This window comes from Balaenoptera acutorostrata, chromosome 16 (genome assembly GCF_949987535.1).
Source record: "Balaenoptera acutorostrata chromosome 16, mBalAcu1.1, whole genome shotgun sequence".
Classification (NCBI taxonomy): domain Eukaryota; kingdom Metazoa; phylum Chordata; class Mammalia; order Artiodactyla; family Balaenopteridae; genus Balaenoptera; species Balaenoptera acutorostrata.
This window is the reverse complement of record NC_080079.1, coordinates 11,653,208-11,672,905: the sequence shown is the minus strand read 5'-3', so window position 1 is coordinate 11,672,905 and position 19,698 is coordinate 11,653,208. Positions and strand designations below refer to the sequence as shown.

General features: G+C 39.1%; 1 protein-coding gene and 1 pseudogene across 2 annotated transcripts in view; one reads left to right on the top strand and one right to left on the bottom strand.

The window, feature by feature from the left end:
- Window positions 1-19,698, bottom strand: part of MCMBP (minichromosome maintenance complex binding protein) — a 70,578-nt gene that overhangs the window by 9,816 nt on the left and 41,064 nt on the right. The window contains exons 7-14 of one of the 2 annotated variants that reach the window (XM_057530345.1): window positions 19,246-19,397; window positions 17,419-17,519; window positions 11,234-11,412; window positions 10,771-10,894; window positions 9,482-9,599; window positions 3,854-4,019; window positions 2,772-2,905; window positions 1,675-1,839 (exon numbers count right to left, since the gene is read on the bottom strand). In XM_057530345.1, coding sequence (XP_057386328.1) covers window positions 1,675-1,839; window positions 2,772-2,905; window positions 3,854-4,019; window positions 9,482-9,599; window positions 10,771-10,894; window positions 11,234-11,412; window positions 17,419-17,519; window positions 19,246-19,397 — 1,139 coding nt within the window. The remainder of the gene's footprint in view (window positions 1-1,674; window positions 1,840-2,771; window positions 2,906-3,853; window positions 4,020-9,481; window positions 9,600-10,770; window positions 10,895-11,233; window positions 11,413-17,418; window positions 17,520-19,245; window positions 19,398-19,698) is intronic. The other variant, XM_057530346.1, reaches the window with a different exon arrangement.
- Window positions 14,676-15,752, top strand: LOC103008607 (Y-box-binding protein 1-like; annotated as a pseudogene).

Below are 19,698 nucleotides of genomic sequence, written 5' to 3'. Positions count from 1 at the left end.
AACTACTGAGCCTGTGCTCTAGAGCCCGCGAGCCACAACTACTGAAGCCCGCGCGCCTAGAGCCCGTGTTCTGCAACAAGACAACCCACCCAATGAGAAGCTTGTGCACCACAACGAAGAGTAGCCCCCACTCTCCGCAACTAGAGAAAAGCCTGCACGCAGCAACAAAGACCCAACACAGCCAAAAATAAATAAAATAACTAGATTTTTAAAAAAATCATCTATAAAACACCTGGTTTTCAATACAAAAAGTAGGAAAAATACAAAGAGACAAGAATGTGTAGCCCCCTTCATTGGAAAATAAGAAGTCCTTGAGGAAACTTAAATATTGGAATTACTACACAAAGACTTTAAATTAGCTATTTTAAATATATTCAAAGAACTAAAGGAAACCATGAATAAAGAACTTTAAGTATGAGAATGATGTCTCACCAAAGAGAAAACACCAGTAAAGCGATAGAAATTATTTAAAAAGCAAACAGAAATTCTGAAGTTGAAAAATACAACTTAAATTAAAAATTCACTTGAAAGGCAGAAGAAAGATTCAGCAAATCTGTAGATAGGCTGACCAAAATTATCTGGTCTGTGGAACAGAAAGCAAAAAGAACGAGGAAAACTGAACAGAGCCTCAAAGACCTGTGGGACACCATCAAGTGTACCACATACATACATGGGAGTGCCACAGAGGAGAAAGGGGCAGAAAGAAACTTAGAGAAATAATGGTCAAAAACTTACCAAATGTCTTGAAAACTCCCCCTAAATGTGCATTAATCTGCACATCCAAGGAGCTCAATAAATTGCAAGTAGGATAAACTCAAAGAGATCCATACATAGACACATTACAGCTAAACTGTCAAAAGCCAAAGAGAGAATCTTGAAAGGACAAGAGAAAAATGACTCATTGTGTACAAAGAACCCTCACTGGAAACTGACTTCTCAGAAAATCCAGAAGGCAGTTGGTGGACTTAAAAGTGCTGAAAGAACAAGCCTATGAACCAAGAATTCTACATCCAGCAAAATTAGTCTCCAAAAATTAAGGAGAAATTAAGACATTCCCAGGTAAGCAAAAACTGAGAATGTGTCACAAGCAGAGCTCCCCCATAAAAAAATACTGAGAAATACGAAAGAGAGTTCTCCAGGCGAAAGTGAAAGTAACTTGGATCCACATGAAGATCACTGGTAAAGGTAACTACACAGGTAAATATAAAAGGTAGTATAAATGTCTTTAAAGACAACTACATAAAGCAATAATTATAAATGTGTTGACAGACGTATCAATGTATAAAGACGTAATGTGAATGATAATAAAGCACAAAGGAGCGGAGAAGGAATGGAAGTATAAAGGAGCAAAGCTTTTGCATAGTATTGTGATTAAACTGGCATAATCCTAAATTAATCCCAGATTATCATAGTTAAGATGTTAATGTAGCTCCCAGGGCAACTACTAAAGAAAAAAAATATGTCATAAAAGAAAAGACATGGAAATTAAAATTGTACACTAGAAATATCTATTTCAAACAAAAGAAGACAATAATGGAGGAATAGAGGAACAAAGAAGACATATGACACAGAAAACAAATAGCAAGTTTACCTTATCAGTAATTACAGTAAATGTAAATTGATTAAATATCCCAATTCAACATAGGGAAATCCTTTGTTTTAACCCAAACACACCTTGGTTATTTCATCAGATATGCTATAATCCAGGAACCTCAAAAGGGTCAGATAAATGCGGAATTTATTCAGCACAGAAGGCAGCACCGCGGAGAGAAGGCTGTTCATGTACTCCTCCATGTTTGGTGGAATTAGCTGTGGCTGTAAGTGGATCTGGCAGTCTGCCTAAAATGAGAAACAGTACACATTATTTTCCAAGTTCCTAAATCAATCTAGAATTTCAGGGGGATGCATCATCTCTATCAGCCCCTAAGGGAATTAAATACAATTCATCATTAGGGGGAGGTCACTTTTTAATATTAATTTATATGCACTAGAACTATCTCAGCAATAATTACATAAGTTAGCCATTTCTTGGTCACTTATGTTTCCTCAATGGTGTCAGTAAACATAAAAAGATAGTGAATCTCTAAAAAGCAGCTAATTAAAATGTTTTAGATGTTTCCTTAATCACGGAACATGTACTCTATTTCTTACTGAACTGCATTTCTAGAAACCATATATAGCAAATCACACTTTCCCACAGAAATTTACCATTGGGCCATTTCATTCTCATTCACAGGCAGTTCCTCATATATCAAGGGTGAACATCATTATACAGAGCAACTATATGCCTTTTCAACAACTGGGCATACTTCTCATCATTAATGACTCAGACGTAAAAGCTCTCTTCATTAGTCACTGATGATTCACCAGAGCATTTCACCATAAAGCATAGAAATAATTACCAGGTGATTAGGAACATTTTAAAAAGAACTCTAAAATATTTCTCATGTAGGATTGGCAGAAAACAATGGAAGAGAGGCAGCAAGAACAAAGGTCTGGATGTTAATCAGGCAATTTACAGACAGTTTCTACTTTCTCTCCCTACATGTGGGAGTTTCTGCTGCCAAGAGTTTTCTTTGCTTGTCTTGTGATTTTCTTTACAGATACAAAGTTTTCATCCCAGACAACAAAATAATCAGTTCCCTCATTAATAATCAGCAGCCACAACTTTGAAACAACTTATTAATAATAAGCAATACCAAGAAACAAAGCAAAAATATAGTTATCTTTCCAATATAACCTCCATCCATTTTAAAATGACCCTTCATTACCGGCAGGAGTGATCTCCCGTCCGAAGTAATAAAAACATTAATATTGCAGGGGAATTCCATCTGGTGGTAGTTGAAGTCATAATCCACCTTCTGCCAAGTTATTAGGTTGCTCAGGGCAGTCACATTATGAACACCTACAAAAACAAGGGAATAATTTTTCAGTAACTTGATTTTAATCACCTAACCAAATTAGTTTTGCTGACATTGATAATAAGACATGAGATTTCTACTGCTTTAAAAAAAGTATATGAGGCACTGTTCAATCTTCTAAATGTTCATTAATTAATAGGCTTCACAGATAATATCTGTCAAGCTAGACAAACATATTTCTGGAGCCAAGATTCCTCCCCCACCCACCCCAAATCTAATACCAAGCATCTGGTGTGCAATTAGATATAAAATAGTTCCCGATAAAAGTATGATTATTTTGTATGGGGCATCTTCACAGGGCTAAAATAATCTGGTAGAACCAAAACTATTTTTATACAGAGATAAGGTTACTGAATTTTACTGAATTTATACTCACCTTTGCCTTAATTCTACCCAGTCTACACTATTTTTTCTATTTTTACCTCTTGAACTTACCACCAGCAAAGTGTCTTCTTAATTCTCACTTGAGCATAGATAAAGCAATCTGCTTTCTTGTAATTTTATAACATGTTCCATAACTGAGGTTAGTGCGAGCCATCTGATCTACTAAATATTTTTTCAGAGATTCTTTGAAAAAAAATTTTTAAATCACATTGGCTGGTAAAAAATGTTTTATTAGATCTTTTCTACAACTTTTCTTTTGAGGTAATATAGGACTAAAGGCAAAACCTCCTCCCTTTTCAGCCTTTAAAAAGCTACCTGCTACTTACTTGGTGGATTATCATACTATTTTCAAACTATCACAAAACATAGTTGATGTACACAATTTATTTGTTAATGATATATGCTTTAACCAAATTCACAGAGCAAGGCTTTGTCTTAAATACTTGTGAAGTGTGAATTTGTCTTTGTTCAGTTATTCCTTAGAAAATCATTACCACGCCTGGCTTTGCTGGGAGTTAGAAATGGAAGGACAACGTCTGTGCACACACCTGGCGTGTCCAGCTGCCCCTGTTCCAGGAGAGTTTCATCAATTACAAGAGAAGTATTGCTGGGCAGCTGGAGGAGCCCGCTGACCAAGCGATTGGCTGTGTAGTCTTTGTGAGGAATGAATTTCAAGTGGTTCATGTTCGCTATAGTCATCTGCAGATGAAAAGACTGCAAAGAGAAATTTTTTTAATGATCAAGGAACTAAGTTTCCCTCTTTTAAGAAAATATATATTTGGAGTTAAACACTACATTTTATAATGGAAAGAAAGAGCTTATTATTTCTAAGGGAGTAAGCAGTCTCATGGTTTCTTGAGCTCTTAGAAACAAAAATTTCTCCATCATAAGAATTTCTGATTCTATGAGCTGCTTTATTCTCAGCTGTCTTGTTCAGTATTCTTGAAGAATATTTTTTATTTTACCAGTGAACCAGAAACAAATGATAGACAACTGATATATATATCAAATATTCAGAGGCTTAACTTCTTTAACTGACCACAGGCTAACAAAACAGAAAATAAAATGTTTATTTACACATCAAGACGGAGAGAGAAAAGCTTAATTTTCCTTTGTGCTCCCTGAATTAAAATCACATTCACCAGTAAAGGTAAACATACAGTAGAAGTAGGAAATCATCCATACACAAATACGATATCTAAATCAGTAATCGTGAGAGGAGAGGACAAACACCAAACTATATTGCCCAAGGTGATCTACAAATTCAATGCAATCCCTATCAAATTACCAATGGCGTTTTTTATAGAACTAGAAAAAAATTTTTTTAAATTTGTATGAAAACACAAAAGACCCCAAATAGCCAAAGCAATCTTGAGAAAGAAAAATGGAGCTGGAGGAATCAGGCTCCCTGACTTCAGACTATACTACAAAGCTACTGTCATCAAAACAGTATAGTACTAGCACAAAACAAAAATATAGATCAATGGAACAGAATAGAAAGCCCAGAAATAAACCCACAAACATATGGTCAATTAATCTACAACAAAGGAGGCAAGAATATACCATGAAGAAATGACAGTCTCTTCAATAAGTGTTGCTGGGAAAACTGGACAGCCACATGTAAAAGAATGAATTAGAACATTCTCTAACACCATATAAAAAAATAAACTCAGAATGGATTAAAGACCTAAATGTAAAAAAAAAAAAAAAGACCTAAATGTAAGACTGGATACCATAAAACTCCTAGAGGAAAACATAGGCAGAACACTCTGACATAAATGGCAGCAATATCTTTTTTGGATCCATCTCCTAGAGTAATGGAAATAAAAACAAAAATAAACAAATGGGACCTAATTAAACTTAGAAGCTTTTGCACAGCAAAGGAAACCATAAACAAAATGAAAAGACAACCTACAGAATGGGAGAAAATATTTGCAAATGACGCAACTGACAAGGGCCTAATTTCCAAAATATACAAACAGCTCATACAGCTCAGTATCAAAATAACAAACCCAATCAAAAAGTGGGCATAGACCTAAGTAGGCATTTCTCCAGAGACGACATACACATGGCCAAAAGGCACATGAAAAGATGCTCAACATTGCTATTAGAGAAATGCAAATCAAAACTACAATGAGATGTCACCTCATACTGGTCAGAATGGCCATCAAAAAGTCTACAAATAATAAATGCTGGAGAGGGTGTGGAGAAAAGGGAACCCTCCTACACTGTTGGTGGGAATGTAAGTTGGTGCAGCCTCTATGGGAAATAGTATGGAGTTTCCTCAGAAAACTAAAAATAGAATTACCAAAGGATCCAGCAATCCCACTCCTGGGCATACAAACAAAACTCTAAACCAAAAAGATACACGCACCCCTTTGTTCATAGCAGCACTATTCACAATAGCCAAGACATGGAAACAACCTAAATGTCTATCAACAGATGAATGGATAAAGAAGATGTGGTACATATATACAATGGAATACTCAGCCATAAAAGCCAATGAAATAATGGCATTTGCAGCAACATGGATGGATCTAGAGATCATCATACTAAGTAAAGTAAGCCAGACAAAGACAAATATCATATGGTATCACTTATATGTGGAATCTTAAAAAAAAAAAAAAGATACAAATGAACTTATATACAAAACAGAGGTAGACCCACAAACACAGAAAACAAACTTATGGTTACCAAAGGGGAAAGGGTTGGGGGTTGGAGGGATAAATTAGGAGTTTGGGATTAACATAATACACTACTGCATATAAAACAGATAACCAACAGGGACCTACTGTATAGCACAGGGAAGTATACTCAATATTTTATAATAACCTATAAGGGAAAAGAATCTGAGAAAAAAATATATATGTATGTGTAACTGAATCACTCTGCTGTACACCTGAAACACAACACTGTAAATCAACTGTACTTCAATTTTTTAAAAATTTGTGAACCACTATATTGTACACCTGTAACTTATATAATATTATATATCAACTATACTTCCATTTAAAAATTTTTTAATAAATTTTGAAAATAAAATAAAACATATCCATTCAGCATAGACAGCTGCAGACCTCTGAACAAATTGCTCCAAGGAGGCCTGAGGTGTGGAGGAGTCCGCACTATCATCAGCGCTGTGGGTCTCGGAACCTGCTCCACCTGGGAGACGCTGCCTCCTCACCCAGTCTCAGCAGTAGAAAATCAGTTAAGCCCACCTGCACCTCCCTCAGTCTTCCTGAGCCCACCACACTCAGTGCCCTCGGCACCCTGCGTTGTACTCCAGTACACTCTAGTGTACTCTACGGTCACTCTGGATCATAAAGAAGTATGGGGCTTCCCTGGTGGCGCAGTGGTTGAGAATCTGCCTGCCAATGCAGGGGACACGGGTTCGAGCCCTGGTCTGGGAAGATCCCACATGCCGTGGAGCAGCTAGGCCCGTGAGCCACAATTACTGAGCCTGCGCGTCTGGAGCCTGTGCTCCGCAACGAGAGGCCGCAACAGTGAGAGGCCCGTGCACCGCGATGAAGAGTGGCCCCCGCTTCCCACAACTGGAGAAAGCCCTCGCACAGAAATGAAGACCCAACACAGCCAAAAATAAATTAATTAAGTTAAAAAAAAAAAAAAGAATAAAGAATATATTAAAAAAAAAAAAGTATGTGTGGTACAGGTGGAGACTGGGGTGGGGAAGGATGTCAAGGAAGAGAGAGGATGTATTTTCAAAATGCAGAGGATTTTTGCACTTTGGCTCAGTAATTCAAAGAAAGCGGGGTGGCGGCGGGGGGGGGTGGTCATATTATAGATACAAGGAAATGACCCCAAAAGAAACAGAGTCTGTCAAAACAAAAGGTGGCATAGAGCAGGGTGCAGCTCCATATAAGCAAAAGCAGGCCACTCACACTCACTGCTATGAAACTAAATAAGATATTAAAAAGGCAAGTGTTTAGAAACAGTTCAGTGCTGGCTAGACACAAACATAAGAGTAATATAAGGGAGTGGGATATGGTAAAAATGAAACAGTAAACAAACCACTACAAAGTGATGTAGAACAAAAAGAACAAAATGGAAATACCTTACCATGCAAGAACCTTGAGTACTTTCCTCATATCACTTTCATACTTAAAAATATAATTCATGTCCCAAGTATGTGCTACTTAAATCTTGGCCTCAAGCTTTGAGTGGCCCTAGGCTGCCACTCAGACCTCACGTCCTACGCTCCCTCCCCAGCACTCATTCCATGGCAGTATACCGGCCCCTTGGGCTGGCGTTCCTCAAACATGCCCAGCACACCGCGCTCAGACCCTGAACTTGTTCCCTGCACAGGACAGACACTTTCCCCAACACGGCCCTGTGTCTGGATCCTGGGCTTGCATCAAATCTCTCCCTGAACTCCACCCTGGAGAGGGCTTCCCCAACACGCTGTGCATGTCAGCAACTCCACCCTGGCCCACCCCCCAGCGCCCCCTATCCCCTTCCCCTGGGCCTTTACTGTTCTCCATAGCACTTCAGTGACATACTATATATGTTATTTATTATTTGTTGGTCGTCCACCACCAACAAAATGTGGTCCAGGGCACTCCCAGGGAGTTGCTGAAACCCCTTCAGTAATTTTCAAAATGTAGTCCAGGGCACTCCCAGGGAGTTGCTGAAACCCTTTTATGGGGTCCATGAGGTCAAAATCACACATGGATAAAAGATCCATTCAATGTGCAAGACAGACCAATGCATTTACGATAGCAGAGTATAAAAAGTTCATTGATGAGATTACAGATTTCACACGACTATCCTTGAAGAAAATGCCATATGGACAGTTTTGGTCTAGTATCAGAAGAATATCTACAGTTATCTGAAAATGCCATTAAAAGTCCTTCCTTTGCCAACTACTTTTTCATCTGTGTAAGGCCAGCATTCCTTCATATACTTCAGTCAAAACATCATGTTACAATAGACTGAATGCAGGAACAGATATGACAGCCAGCTGTCTTCTATTAATCCAGACACTAGAGAGACTGGCAAAAATTTAAAACAATGTCACTTTTATCACTAATATTTTTTTGTTTGGAAAAATGGCTATTTTTTACAAAAATATTTTACTTCTGTTCATATGTAATTGATTTTCAATGAATATTTTAATATGTTTTTAGTTTTAACTTCTAATATGGTAAATTGATAATAAAAACCCAAAAAACATCTCTTTGAGTTCTCAATAACTTTTTAACAGTGTAAAGTGAGTCAAGGAGAGTGAGAAATGTTGGTCTGTTTAGTCCACTGCTGTTTCTTAAGAGCCCAGAAGACACTCAATAAACACTGGTTAAATGAATGATCTGTTTCAACCTCTTAAATTTCCAAAGTAAGAAGTGATCAGCATTGCCAGTCACACAACTAATCGGAAGCTATTCCCCTGTCCCCAAGATCTTACTACCACACAAACACTGCGTTCCAGATGTCCTGGCAAATAAAGGTAGCTTGACTTTCCGAACAGGAATTAAAACTGGGGCAGTAGAGATAAAGTTATTACCTCAACTAAAAGAATTATGCTCCTATAATTTAGAGTTTACTTAGATTTACGATTTTTTTTAAAATTTTATTTATTTATTTATTTTTGGCTGTGTTGGGTCTTCGTTTCTGTGCGAGGGCTTTCTCTAGTTGTGGCAAGCGGGGGCCACTCTTCATCACGGTGCGCAGGCTTCTCACCGTCGCGGCCTCTCTCGTTGTGGAGCACAGGCTCCAGACGCGCAGGCTCAGCAATCGTGGCTCACGGGCCCAGGTGCTCCGCAGCATGTGGGATCTTCCCAGACCAGGGCTCGAACCTGTGTGCCCTGCATTGGCAGGCAGATTCTCAACCACTGCGCCACCAGGGAAGCCCTAGATTTACGATTTTAAATCACACAAAGGATACAAAATTGTACAAACAAATTGGCATCAACGGAGAGTGCAATGTTAAGGGAGTTACTACAGTTGTGTTGTTACTTGAAGAAGCCTGTGCTAAGGCAATAAAGGAAACGTGAAATGTTTAGGAGTTAGTACATTTTAAATTATGAAACTAGGCAGGCTTTGTTTCCCCTTAATGAGGTCTGTTAACATCTCAAAGTTAAATATTTGGGTTGAATGAAAGACAATTAGATGGACGTTTAAAGTGTACTTAAGCTTATAATACATATTTATATTGATCTTACTGCTGGAACTAGATGTTGAATAATTCGATATAAGTGTTCCGTGAAGGTACTATTCCGTGGACACCCACTCAAGTTAACCGTAAATTTTCCTAGTGGAAGAACATCTCTTCTTGTATATCTAGAAAAAAAAAAGATATCAACCAATAAGATACTCAGGTGATTTCCTGATCTCCATCAAAAAGCAAACGAAGAAAAATTAGCTTAATACTGTCATTAAAATTAAAGCAGATCACTCTGATCAGTTGTTTTTTAAATCAGAAACAACAATAAAAATAATAGCCAATATTTAAGTGCTGGGCACGTGCCAGGTACTGTTCTAAGTACTTAAATGCTTTCTCATTTCCCAAACACTCTGAGGTAGGTATTATTATTTTCATTTTACAGATGAGAAACCTGAGACACAGAAATTTTAAGAAACACGCCCACATTCACATAGCCAGGAAGTGACAGAGCTGAATTTGAACCCAGGTAGTTTGGTTCCAGAGTCTATGCTCTCAACCATCATGTACTATTGTCTCAAATCCTACCTGAGGAAAGATTTGTAGTACAAAGATGTTTAGTGGAGGATTATTTAAACAGAGAAAAAGTAGGAAAACCTAACATTTAGGGAAAAAGTACAACTGTCTGTAATGAAATACTGCACAGTCATTAAGAGGTTCAAGAAGAATTATGATAGGAAACGCTTAACATAAATGATAAAAGCAAGATAATGATCTGTTTAGAGTATAATTGAGATCTAAGTAGAGATGGATACATATGTAAACAAAAAAAGATGATATGAACAGGTACCAAGATCTGTTAACTGAGATCATCTTTAAGTGGTGAGATTACAGACAATTTCAATTTTCTTCTTTATGCTCTTGGAACTTGTTGAAGGCACACATGTTATTTTGAAATCAGAAAACAAAGAGCTGTAGTGAAGTGAAAGGGAGCGGGGCACATGTCCACATACAAGTGAGATGTACACCCAATGGACCTCACAGAGCCTTGGGATGTATAAATAGAGAATTCAGAATGCAAAAAGGATAAAACAGCTCATTTTACTCATTGGCCAGGTTCTTTATCTGATTTTTGCTCTTAAATTTAAGGAGGTACAATCAAAATGCTACATGTGACACTGAGAAAAGTTGAAAAAGGAATTTCTGTGATTTGGTATAACACCTGTTACACTGAACAAATAACCATCTGGTGATGAAGCCTAAAAAACAAAAACAGAAACCTTTCTGTTCTTTTCCCCTCTCAACGGAACACCAAACTCCCTTAATTCCCACCAGGAACAGAGTACTTACACTGTAGAAATGAGATGTAATATAAGATATTCAGCAGCCAAACTGTCTCCCAAAAGGGCGTGAGTGAGGAACCCAAGCAGTTCTGCTCTGACTGGAGACAATTCAGACATGAAACTGGAAACAACTGGAGAGAGAAGGGAGACCAGATTCAGAACACAAACCAGTTCCTCTCGTGTCTCTTAGGTTAAGAAGTAACTGGAACAAAGCACTGCACGTCAGTAGATGACTAGTATGGACTTAAAATATTGGTCAGTAAGCGATGCCAGTTGTCAAAATAAGACAGCGTGTATACCTTTTGGGGGACCTCATTTTAATGAAGAGAATTAACACAAAGGAAAATGGGGCAAAGAAATGGTGACCGCTGGAGAAATTTATTCTGACGACCGAGAACCTGACTGACAGCTCCACCATGCAGCTCTCACATGCTGGGTAAGTCTCTGGGCCACGAGGCTTTAGCACTTACACTTACAGGTTTTGCTCTCCTCCTTGTTAAGGCAAGCAGGCAGTAAAGGGTTGATGTGCTGCAACTTCTGGGCTAAAACCACATGGATTCTTGGCACTAAGGAGGCAGGAGGACTGTGCACTCTCTGTTCTTCGGCTGTGTCTGTGCATTCCATTGGATCTAGCAGCGAAGAGGCATCCCTGCGGAGAGATGACAGAGCTTCAGTTCACAGAGGCGGCAGCTGTATAGATGTAAAAATAACACACATCTCTGAAAATAAAATGAGAACTCAAGCCAAGAACAATTTCACCTGCACATCTCCTTAAAGAGCAGAAAATGCTCCTCTTCCTTGTAAACAGTTACATCACAGATTTCAGGCTACTTTGGTCATATTATGAGATAATGTATTTATTCTATTCTTCAAGATCAATAACATTTTTACTGAGTGTGCTGTAACTGCAACAAATGGGATATAGCATATCACTCATCAAGTTACTTCAAAATGCAGACACCCTTTCTTAAGCTATTAGCTGGGACATCAAATACTTCATCGCATGTCTCAAAAATGGGGGTCTCTTCCTTAAAAGCCATCAGGTGTCTACTATTCAGTGTGAAGAATCCATTCATCTCTCTTGCTAATTTTTCTTCCTAAATTTTATTCTTACATGATACCTCTCTTGAATAGTGAATAGACAAGCAGTGAAAAGGAAGTGTGAGTTTTTCAGATTTGCTAAATAAATTACCAGATGATAGATTTATTGTGAGATGATTGAAACAAATGACTAAAATGCTTTTAGACTTTACAGACTGACTCTAGAGAGTAATCAATTCATATCACCATCTTCCTTAAATACAAGAATGATACCAACAACCTTTATATAGTGTGTACCACATGCTGGGCAATGTTCTTCGCTTTGCACACACAAATTCGTTAAAACCTCACAACCACCCTCATGTATAATGAGGAAACCAAGCCACTGTAGAAGTTAAGTCTAAGGTCACAAAGCCAGTAAGTGGCCAAACCAGGATCCCAACCCAGGCCATCTGGCTCAGTCTGTGTACTAAAATGCCTCCATAAATGAAGTAACTCAAGCAGGAAATTCACCATAACCAGAAACAGCCAAGACAAGCAATTTTGTATGCCATTATTATGGAACTGTTATTTAAGTTTATTTAAAGTTGTTTAAAATGTCTGTTTTGCATCATTTTTTAAGTGTGAAAAAATAAGTTCTTCCTATGGAAAACCAAGATGACTGTCCAATATTTAACAAAAAACTCTACTGTAGGGGCAGAATATAATTCCTTTCTTTTGCCAACCTCAAAACAAAATAAAAAAGAATGAGGATGATCTGGATTTTCAGAATATATTAAGTGAGGGGAAAAAATATGTAAAAGAGTACATATACCATGCCCCCCTTTTATATAAGGGTAAGTGAGGAAAAAAATATATATGTATCTGTTTTTGAAAAAAAGAGATACAGGAAGGATAAAAGCAGAACTGAGGCTGGTTCCCTACAGCAGCGGTCCCCAGCCTTTTTGGCACCAGGGACCAGTTTCATGGAAGACAATTTTCCCACGGATGGGCGGGCGAGTGGAGGGTGCAGGGGTTGGGGGAGTGGTCCAGGTGGTAACGCGAGCAATGGGGAGCGGCAGATGAAGCCTCGCTCTCCTGTCCTACAGAGCATGGGTGGGAGCAGGGTAGAGGAGATGAGGGTAGTGGGGAATGACATTCCTACATTCTTTTTATACAGTTTTGATTTTGGCAACAATTTCCATGTTTTCTATACTTATCTTTAAGTACAGAAACCAGTAAGGACAGAGGGAAAACTCTGCAGTGAAACACAATGGAAACAAATGAACCTAACTATGCATAATGAATAACAACTAGCACAGCACTGAAGTGGGAGGAGGTCACCCAAGTCACTCTGGAACACAGCTGACTATATATACACTCTCATTCTAAAATAAAAAGATTTGGAAACAAATAATGAACTCAAGTTACTAGGTTTGTTTTTTGCAGCGGTATGGGTTATCGATTCTGAAATTACCTTCTCTGCATAGCAGTCCCCTCTTATCAGCAGGGAATACATTCCAAAACCCCTAGTGGATACCTGAAACTGTGGATAGTACTGAGCCTCATATATAATATGTCTTTTCCTATATATACATTCCTATGATAAAGTTTAATTTACAAATTAGGCACAGTAAGAGATTAACCATGATAACTAATAATAAAAATAGAACAATTATAATGATATACTGTAATAAAAGTTATGTGAATGTGGTTTCTCTCTCTCAAAATATCTTATTGTGCAAATTTAATGCCTTTTCTATCTTAGCTAAGCACTTATCACATACCGTGACTGTTAACTTTTGCAGGTTGAGATGCAAAAGCAAAACTAGCACTAATTTCCTTTTCCTTCTCAACAATTTCACATAATCTTCTACTGTTCTTACTGTAGATCTTAACAACCTCAGCATACGATTTTTTTTTCTTTCCGTATAAGTCAAAAAATTTTACCTTTTCACTTTAAAATAAAGCACTTTACAGCTTTTCTTTGGCATACTCAAATTGCCAGGATCACTACTCTTGTGCTTTGGGGCCATTATTAAGTAAAATAAGGGTTACTTGAATACAGGCACTGTGATACCTGGAAAATCGATCTGATAACTGAGATGGCTACTAAGTGACTAACGGATGGCATACCCTGGACAAAAGGATGATTCACGTCCTGGGCAGGACGGAGTGGGACAACTTGAGATTTCATCACGCTACTAAGAAAGGTATGCAATTTAAAACTTATTGTTTATTTCTGGAATTTCCCAGTTAATATTTTCATACAGCGGTTGACTGTAGGTAACTGAAACCATGGAAAGCAAAATCAAAGTAAGGGGGACTCTACTATATCATAGAATTGAGCAAAGGAATATATTGAGGATACTGGGAGTCGAGTTTCTTTCTGTTAGAAAAGGGAATTACAAATACGGAAAGGAGGATGACACCGAGTTGTGGAGCTGAACTGAACTGCAACCAGGAAGACAGTGTGAGCTCATGGTTTCTGATATTGTAAATAATATAAAAATATATGTAGATGTGTGTATATAAACGTGTGCATGTGTGAGTACGTATATATTTATTTCCTAGCTCTGCTGAAACGGCATAGAAGCAATGCCAACTCAGTACCAATGAGCACACCAGTACTCAAATCCTGATTTTTTAAATAAAATTCCTCACTAAAAGAAACAGGTGCTCCTTGGAAAAAGGGCTGATACTGAGGCTGAAGCATGGGAAGTACAAGATGAGGCTGAAACAGCTTAATGCATCAGAAAATATATGTTCAAAAATGGTAAGATAAGGTCATGTCAAAAAGAACCCAGAGTTCGATTGGGAGCGGGAGCGGACCCCGGAGAGCCCCAAGCAGCCCCACTGCCACTGCGGGCCCCACTCACCATTGCCGCAACCATGAGCAGCGAGGCCGAGACCCAGCAGCCGCCCGCCGCCCAGCCCCCGCCCTCACTGCCGCCGCCGCCGCCAAGCCCAGCACGACGGGCATGGGCAGGACTGGCATTGGCGCAGGGCGCGGCAGCCCCGGCGGCCTCACTTCAGCGCCGCCTGCCGGCGGGGACAAGAAGGTCATTGCAGCAAAGGCTCTGGGGACAGTAAAATGGTTCAATGTAAAAAACAGATATGGTTTCATCAACAGGAATGACACCAAGGAACATGTATTCGTACACCAGACTGCTGTAAAGAAGAACCCCAGGAAGTACCTTCGCGGTGCATTAGATGGAGAGACTGTGGAGTTCGATGTTGCTGAAGGAGAAAAGGGTGCGCAGACAGCAAATGTTACAGGCCCTGGGAGAGTTCCAGGGCAAGGCAGTAAATGTGCAGCAGACCGTAACCATCATAGACACTATCCACGTCGCAGGGGTCCTCCACGCAACCCCCGCAGAATTACCAGAACAGTGAGAGTGGGGAAAAGAATGAGGGATCGGAGAGTGCTCCCGAAGGCCAGGCCCGACAGCGCCGGCCCTACCGCAGGCGAAGGTGCCCCCCTTACTGCACGCGGAGACCCTGTGGGCGTCGACCACAGCATTCCAACCCTCCTGTGCAGAGAGAAGTGATGGAGAGTGCTGACAATCAGGGTGCAGGAGAACAAGTTAGAGGAGCGAGACAGAATGTGCCCTCCTCGCCAAAGATGCCCAGAGAGGACGACAAAGAAGAAGATAAGGAAAATCAAGGAGATGAGACCCAACGTCAGCAGCCACCTCGACATCGGTACCGCGGCAACTTCAATTACCGATGCAGACGCCCAGAAAACCCTAAACCACAAGATGGCAAAGAGACAAAAGCAGCCAATCCACCAGCTAAGCATTCACCCGCTCCCGAGGCTGAGCAGGGCGGGGCTGAGAAAATGCCGGCTTACCATCTCTACCATCACCCGGTTTAGTCATCCAACAAGAAGAAATGAATACGAAATTCCAGCAATAAGAAATGAACAAAAGATTGGAGCTGAAGACCTTAAGTGCTTGCTTTTTGCCTGTCGACCACATAACCAGAACTATCTGCATTATCTAAGCAGCAAGGGGTTTTTATTATTTTTACCAAAAGATGGCTCTTTTTGGTAATGACAAACGTGTTTAAAAAAAAAAAAAAAAGAAAAAGCCTGGTTTCTCTCAATACACCTTTAAAGGTTTTTAAATTGTTTCATATCTGGTCAAGTTGAGATTTCTTAAGAACCTCATTTTTAATTTGTAATAAAAGTTTACAGCTTGATTTTTTCAAAAAAGTCAACAAACTGCAAGCACCAGTTATAAGGTCTTAAATAATAATTAAAAAAAAATAAGGACCCAGAGCCTGCTTAAAGTGGCTCCCAGTAGCCAAATATGGGAAAATTTGAGCCTCAAAATAAATAACAGATTAACGTCCACACTAACATAAACAAAAATTACTTGAACGAATAAATAGGACAGAAATCTTACAGTAGAATGCCAATGAATAAATGTAGAAGGAATGACTGAACAGAAAATCACCATCAGAGTAACAGTTGAGTCTAACAAGAATCATCAATGAATGCTAAAATAAGTGGGTGAAAGTTAAATGAGAAACTGGAAATTATATGGTCTTGAAGTATCTCCCTCTAAATTACCTGTTAACTACAAAGTGAAAAATAGTAACTTTACAGTACAGAAACCTGGTAGACACCACCTTAACCTGAGCAAAAGAATATACTGAGGATACTGGGAGTCAAGTTTCTTTCTGTTAGAAAAGGGAATTACAAATACGGAAAGGAGGAAGACTAGGATGACACCGAGTTGTGGAGCTGAACTGAACTGGAACCAGGAAGACAGTGTGAGCTCATGGTTTCTGATATACCGACTTGTAAATAATATAAAGACTGATGTACGTGTGTACCACAAGTAACCAAGAGATCAAAAAGAACTTCACCAGTAAGGGGATACTGTACCTGCTGGTGTGATACACTGAGAAGGATACATCACTTTGTAGTTTCCTGCCCAAAATGTATAACCAGAATCTAATCACACGGAAACATCAGACAAACCTAAACTGAGAGACATCCTTGAAGACACTTGAAGAGTGTCAAGGTTCTGCTCTGCCATGTGAGGACACAGCAAGAAGACAACCATCTGCAAACCAGGAAAAAGGCCCTCACTAGACACTGGCGTCTTAACCTTGGATTTCCCAGCTTCCATAACTGTGAGAAATGAATTTTTTGTTGTATAAGCTGAAAGAATAGAAAAAGTTGTCAAGGCCTTGAAGGACAACAAAGAGCTGGAGACTGCTCCAGGTTAACGCAACAAGTGACCCTAAGGATCCTGGACCAAGAAAATGACTGTCAGAAAGAACAGCAATGAGACAATTAGTGAAATTTAGTGTGGTCTGTGGTCAGTGTACTGTGTATTCACAGCAAATTTCCAAACTTTGTAGCTATACTCTGATTATATACGAGGAGGTCTTTGTTCTTAGGAAATATGAATGCAACAAGTATTTAGGATATGACATACGTAACTTACTCTCAAGTGTTTCCAAAAAGTGTACGTATATATAAAAATGCGTGTATATAAAAATAAGCAAATGGAGCTTAAGTGTTAACAACTTGTAAATTTGGGTGAAGGGAGAAAGGGAGTTCTTTATAATTTCAAACTTTCAGAAAAGTTGGAGGGTAATTATGTCAAAACAGACTCACCTTTCATCATTATTCAGTATACTTAGCACGGGATCCACAGACAGTATGCCATATAACTCAAGAACATCATTTACTTTAAAACAATCCCAGTCTTCATAGACCTAACAAGAGGCCACACAAAATCACATTGTTAGGACTAAATAACACCAAAAAAGCATACAATATTAGTCTTAAAGTTCAAGTAATAATAATATCTTAGCATTTTAAATCAGAAAATGAACCTCAAAGCAACTCCTTTATTTGATAAATTGAGATCAAGAGAGGTAAAGCACTTACCTGAAGTCACTCTGCAATCAGCAAATAAGTTAACAACTAAAACATGGGACCTCCTGACTCCTGGCCAATGTCTGTTTCCCCACTACATTCAGAGAAAAGGCTTTCTCCCAAGGATGATGGTCAACTAAAACTAGAAACGTGCATTATCTCAAAATCTATTAACTACATCAAGAGAAGGGAAGAACCCACGATTATTAACTTTGGACTTATTCACAAGCTATGCAGTGTTAGGAGGATTAACACAAACTTGGAATGGCCATGAGGTTTCTCACAGTAAAGAGCCAAACTTTCAAAGCTGTCTATCATGATGGATATTAGAAACTGTCAAAGCCTCCTACTGGTGAGACCTAAGAGAAGCGTGGAGGGAAAAACGCGCTAATTCTTGCTCCCGTGCTACATAACTGAAGTGCCATTTAAGTTAAAACCACAACAACTAAGAACAGACATTCTCAATGATCATTTCTGAAACTTGTATCACTTGTTCACCTCTCATGATTAAAAAATCAGAATAAGCAGAATAGGGGAACAAACTATTAACAGATTTCTTTCCTTCTACCTTATTTTAAATCTAAGTGAGAAATGGCTTTTGATAAGAAAAGGAAGAATGATGAAAATAAAGCAGATAGGGACTTCCCTGGTGGTCCAGTGGTTAAGAATCCGCCTTCCAATGCAAGGTACGCAGGTTCGACCCCTGGTCCAGGAACTAAGATCCCACATGTGGTGGGGCAACTACGCCCGTGCTGCAACTACATAGCCTGTGCGTCTCAACTAGAGAGAGGCCAGCACACCGCAACAAAGATCCCGCGCGACTAAGACCCGACGCAGCCAATAAATTAATTAATTAATTAATTAAAAAATAAAGCAGATATTAGTAAGTTAGAAATGATATAGGAAGGAAATAGATATTAATTTTAAAGTTGTTCCACATCTATCTGAAATATCCATTTTTTGTAAACAATGCTGTGACAGGCAAAAAAATGTCCCCCCACCACTCCGACCAATATCCACATCTTAATCACTGGAATTCTTGAGTATGTTACCTTACATGTAAAAGGAACTTGTATAAATTAAGGACCCTAAGATGGGGAGATTATTCCAGATTGCACGGGTGGGCTCAATTCAATCATACATGTCCTTAAAATTGGAGAATCTCTCCCACCTATGGTCAGAGGGAGATGTGACTATGAAGAAATGGTCAGAGGGCTACATTACTGCTGACTTGGAAGATGGAGGAAGGGGCCACAAGCCAAGGAATAATGGCAGCCTCCAAAAGCTGGAAAAGGCAAGAAAACAGATTCCCCCCCTAAAGCCTCCAGAGAGGAACCAGTCCTGCTGTCACCTGAATTTTACCCCCAGTGCGATCCATGTTGGACTTCTGGCCTAAAGCCTGCAAAATGATAAATTTTGTTGTTTCAAGCCGTGAAGTTTGTGGTGATTTGTTACAGCAGCAAGAGAAAACTTGCTAATACAAATGCTAAGAGTTTTCTGCTTTAATTTCTGAGACACTTAACACATCTTTGTCAGCATCAGGTCTATGAAAGATTTTATTACCTTCACAAGGCATGCAGGACCCTTCTCTCCCGGCAGTGGAAAATTCAGATCAAAAGGAGAAGAGAGGTTTAGCGAGTTCAGCTGTTGTCCAGAAGAAGCTTCTGTTTCTAAACGTTTTGGTTCTCCACACCACTGAAGACCACCAACACTCCCTAAATTCAAAGGGACAGCATTGCACATCGTCATTGCTAAGGCTTCCTGGAGATAAAGAACATTCCTAAACAGCCTTTTGAATTTGATAGAAATGATGCTTCTGAGCTTGCAAACTTCAAGTTGTTACAGTTTTTAAGGAAATAACACATACTAGAACCCCTCTGACCTATCAAGAGAACAAAGATTATTATGAAGATCTGAAAGTGTAATCACTTTCCCCCTGCAATAAAATGGCAACAAATTCCCCCCCCAATCAAATTTCATCTAAGTAACTTTAGAAGTTAATATTTAACATGGTTA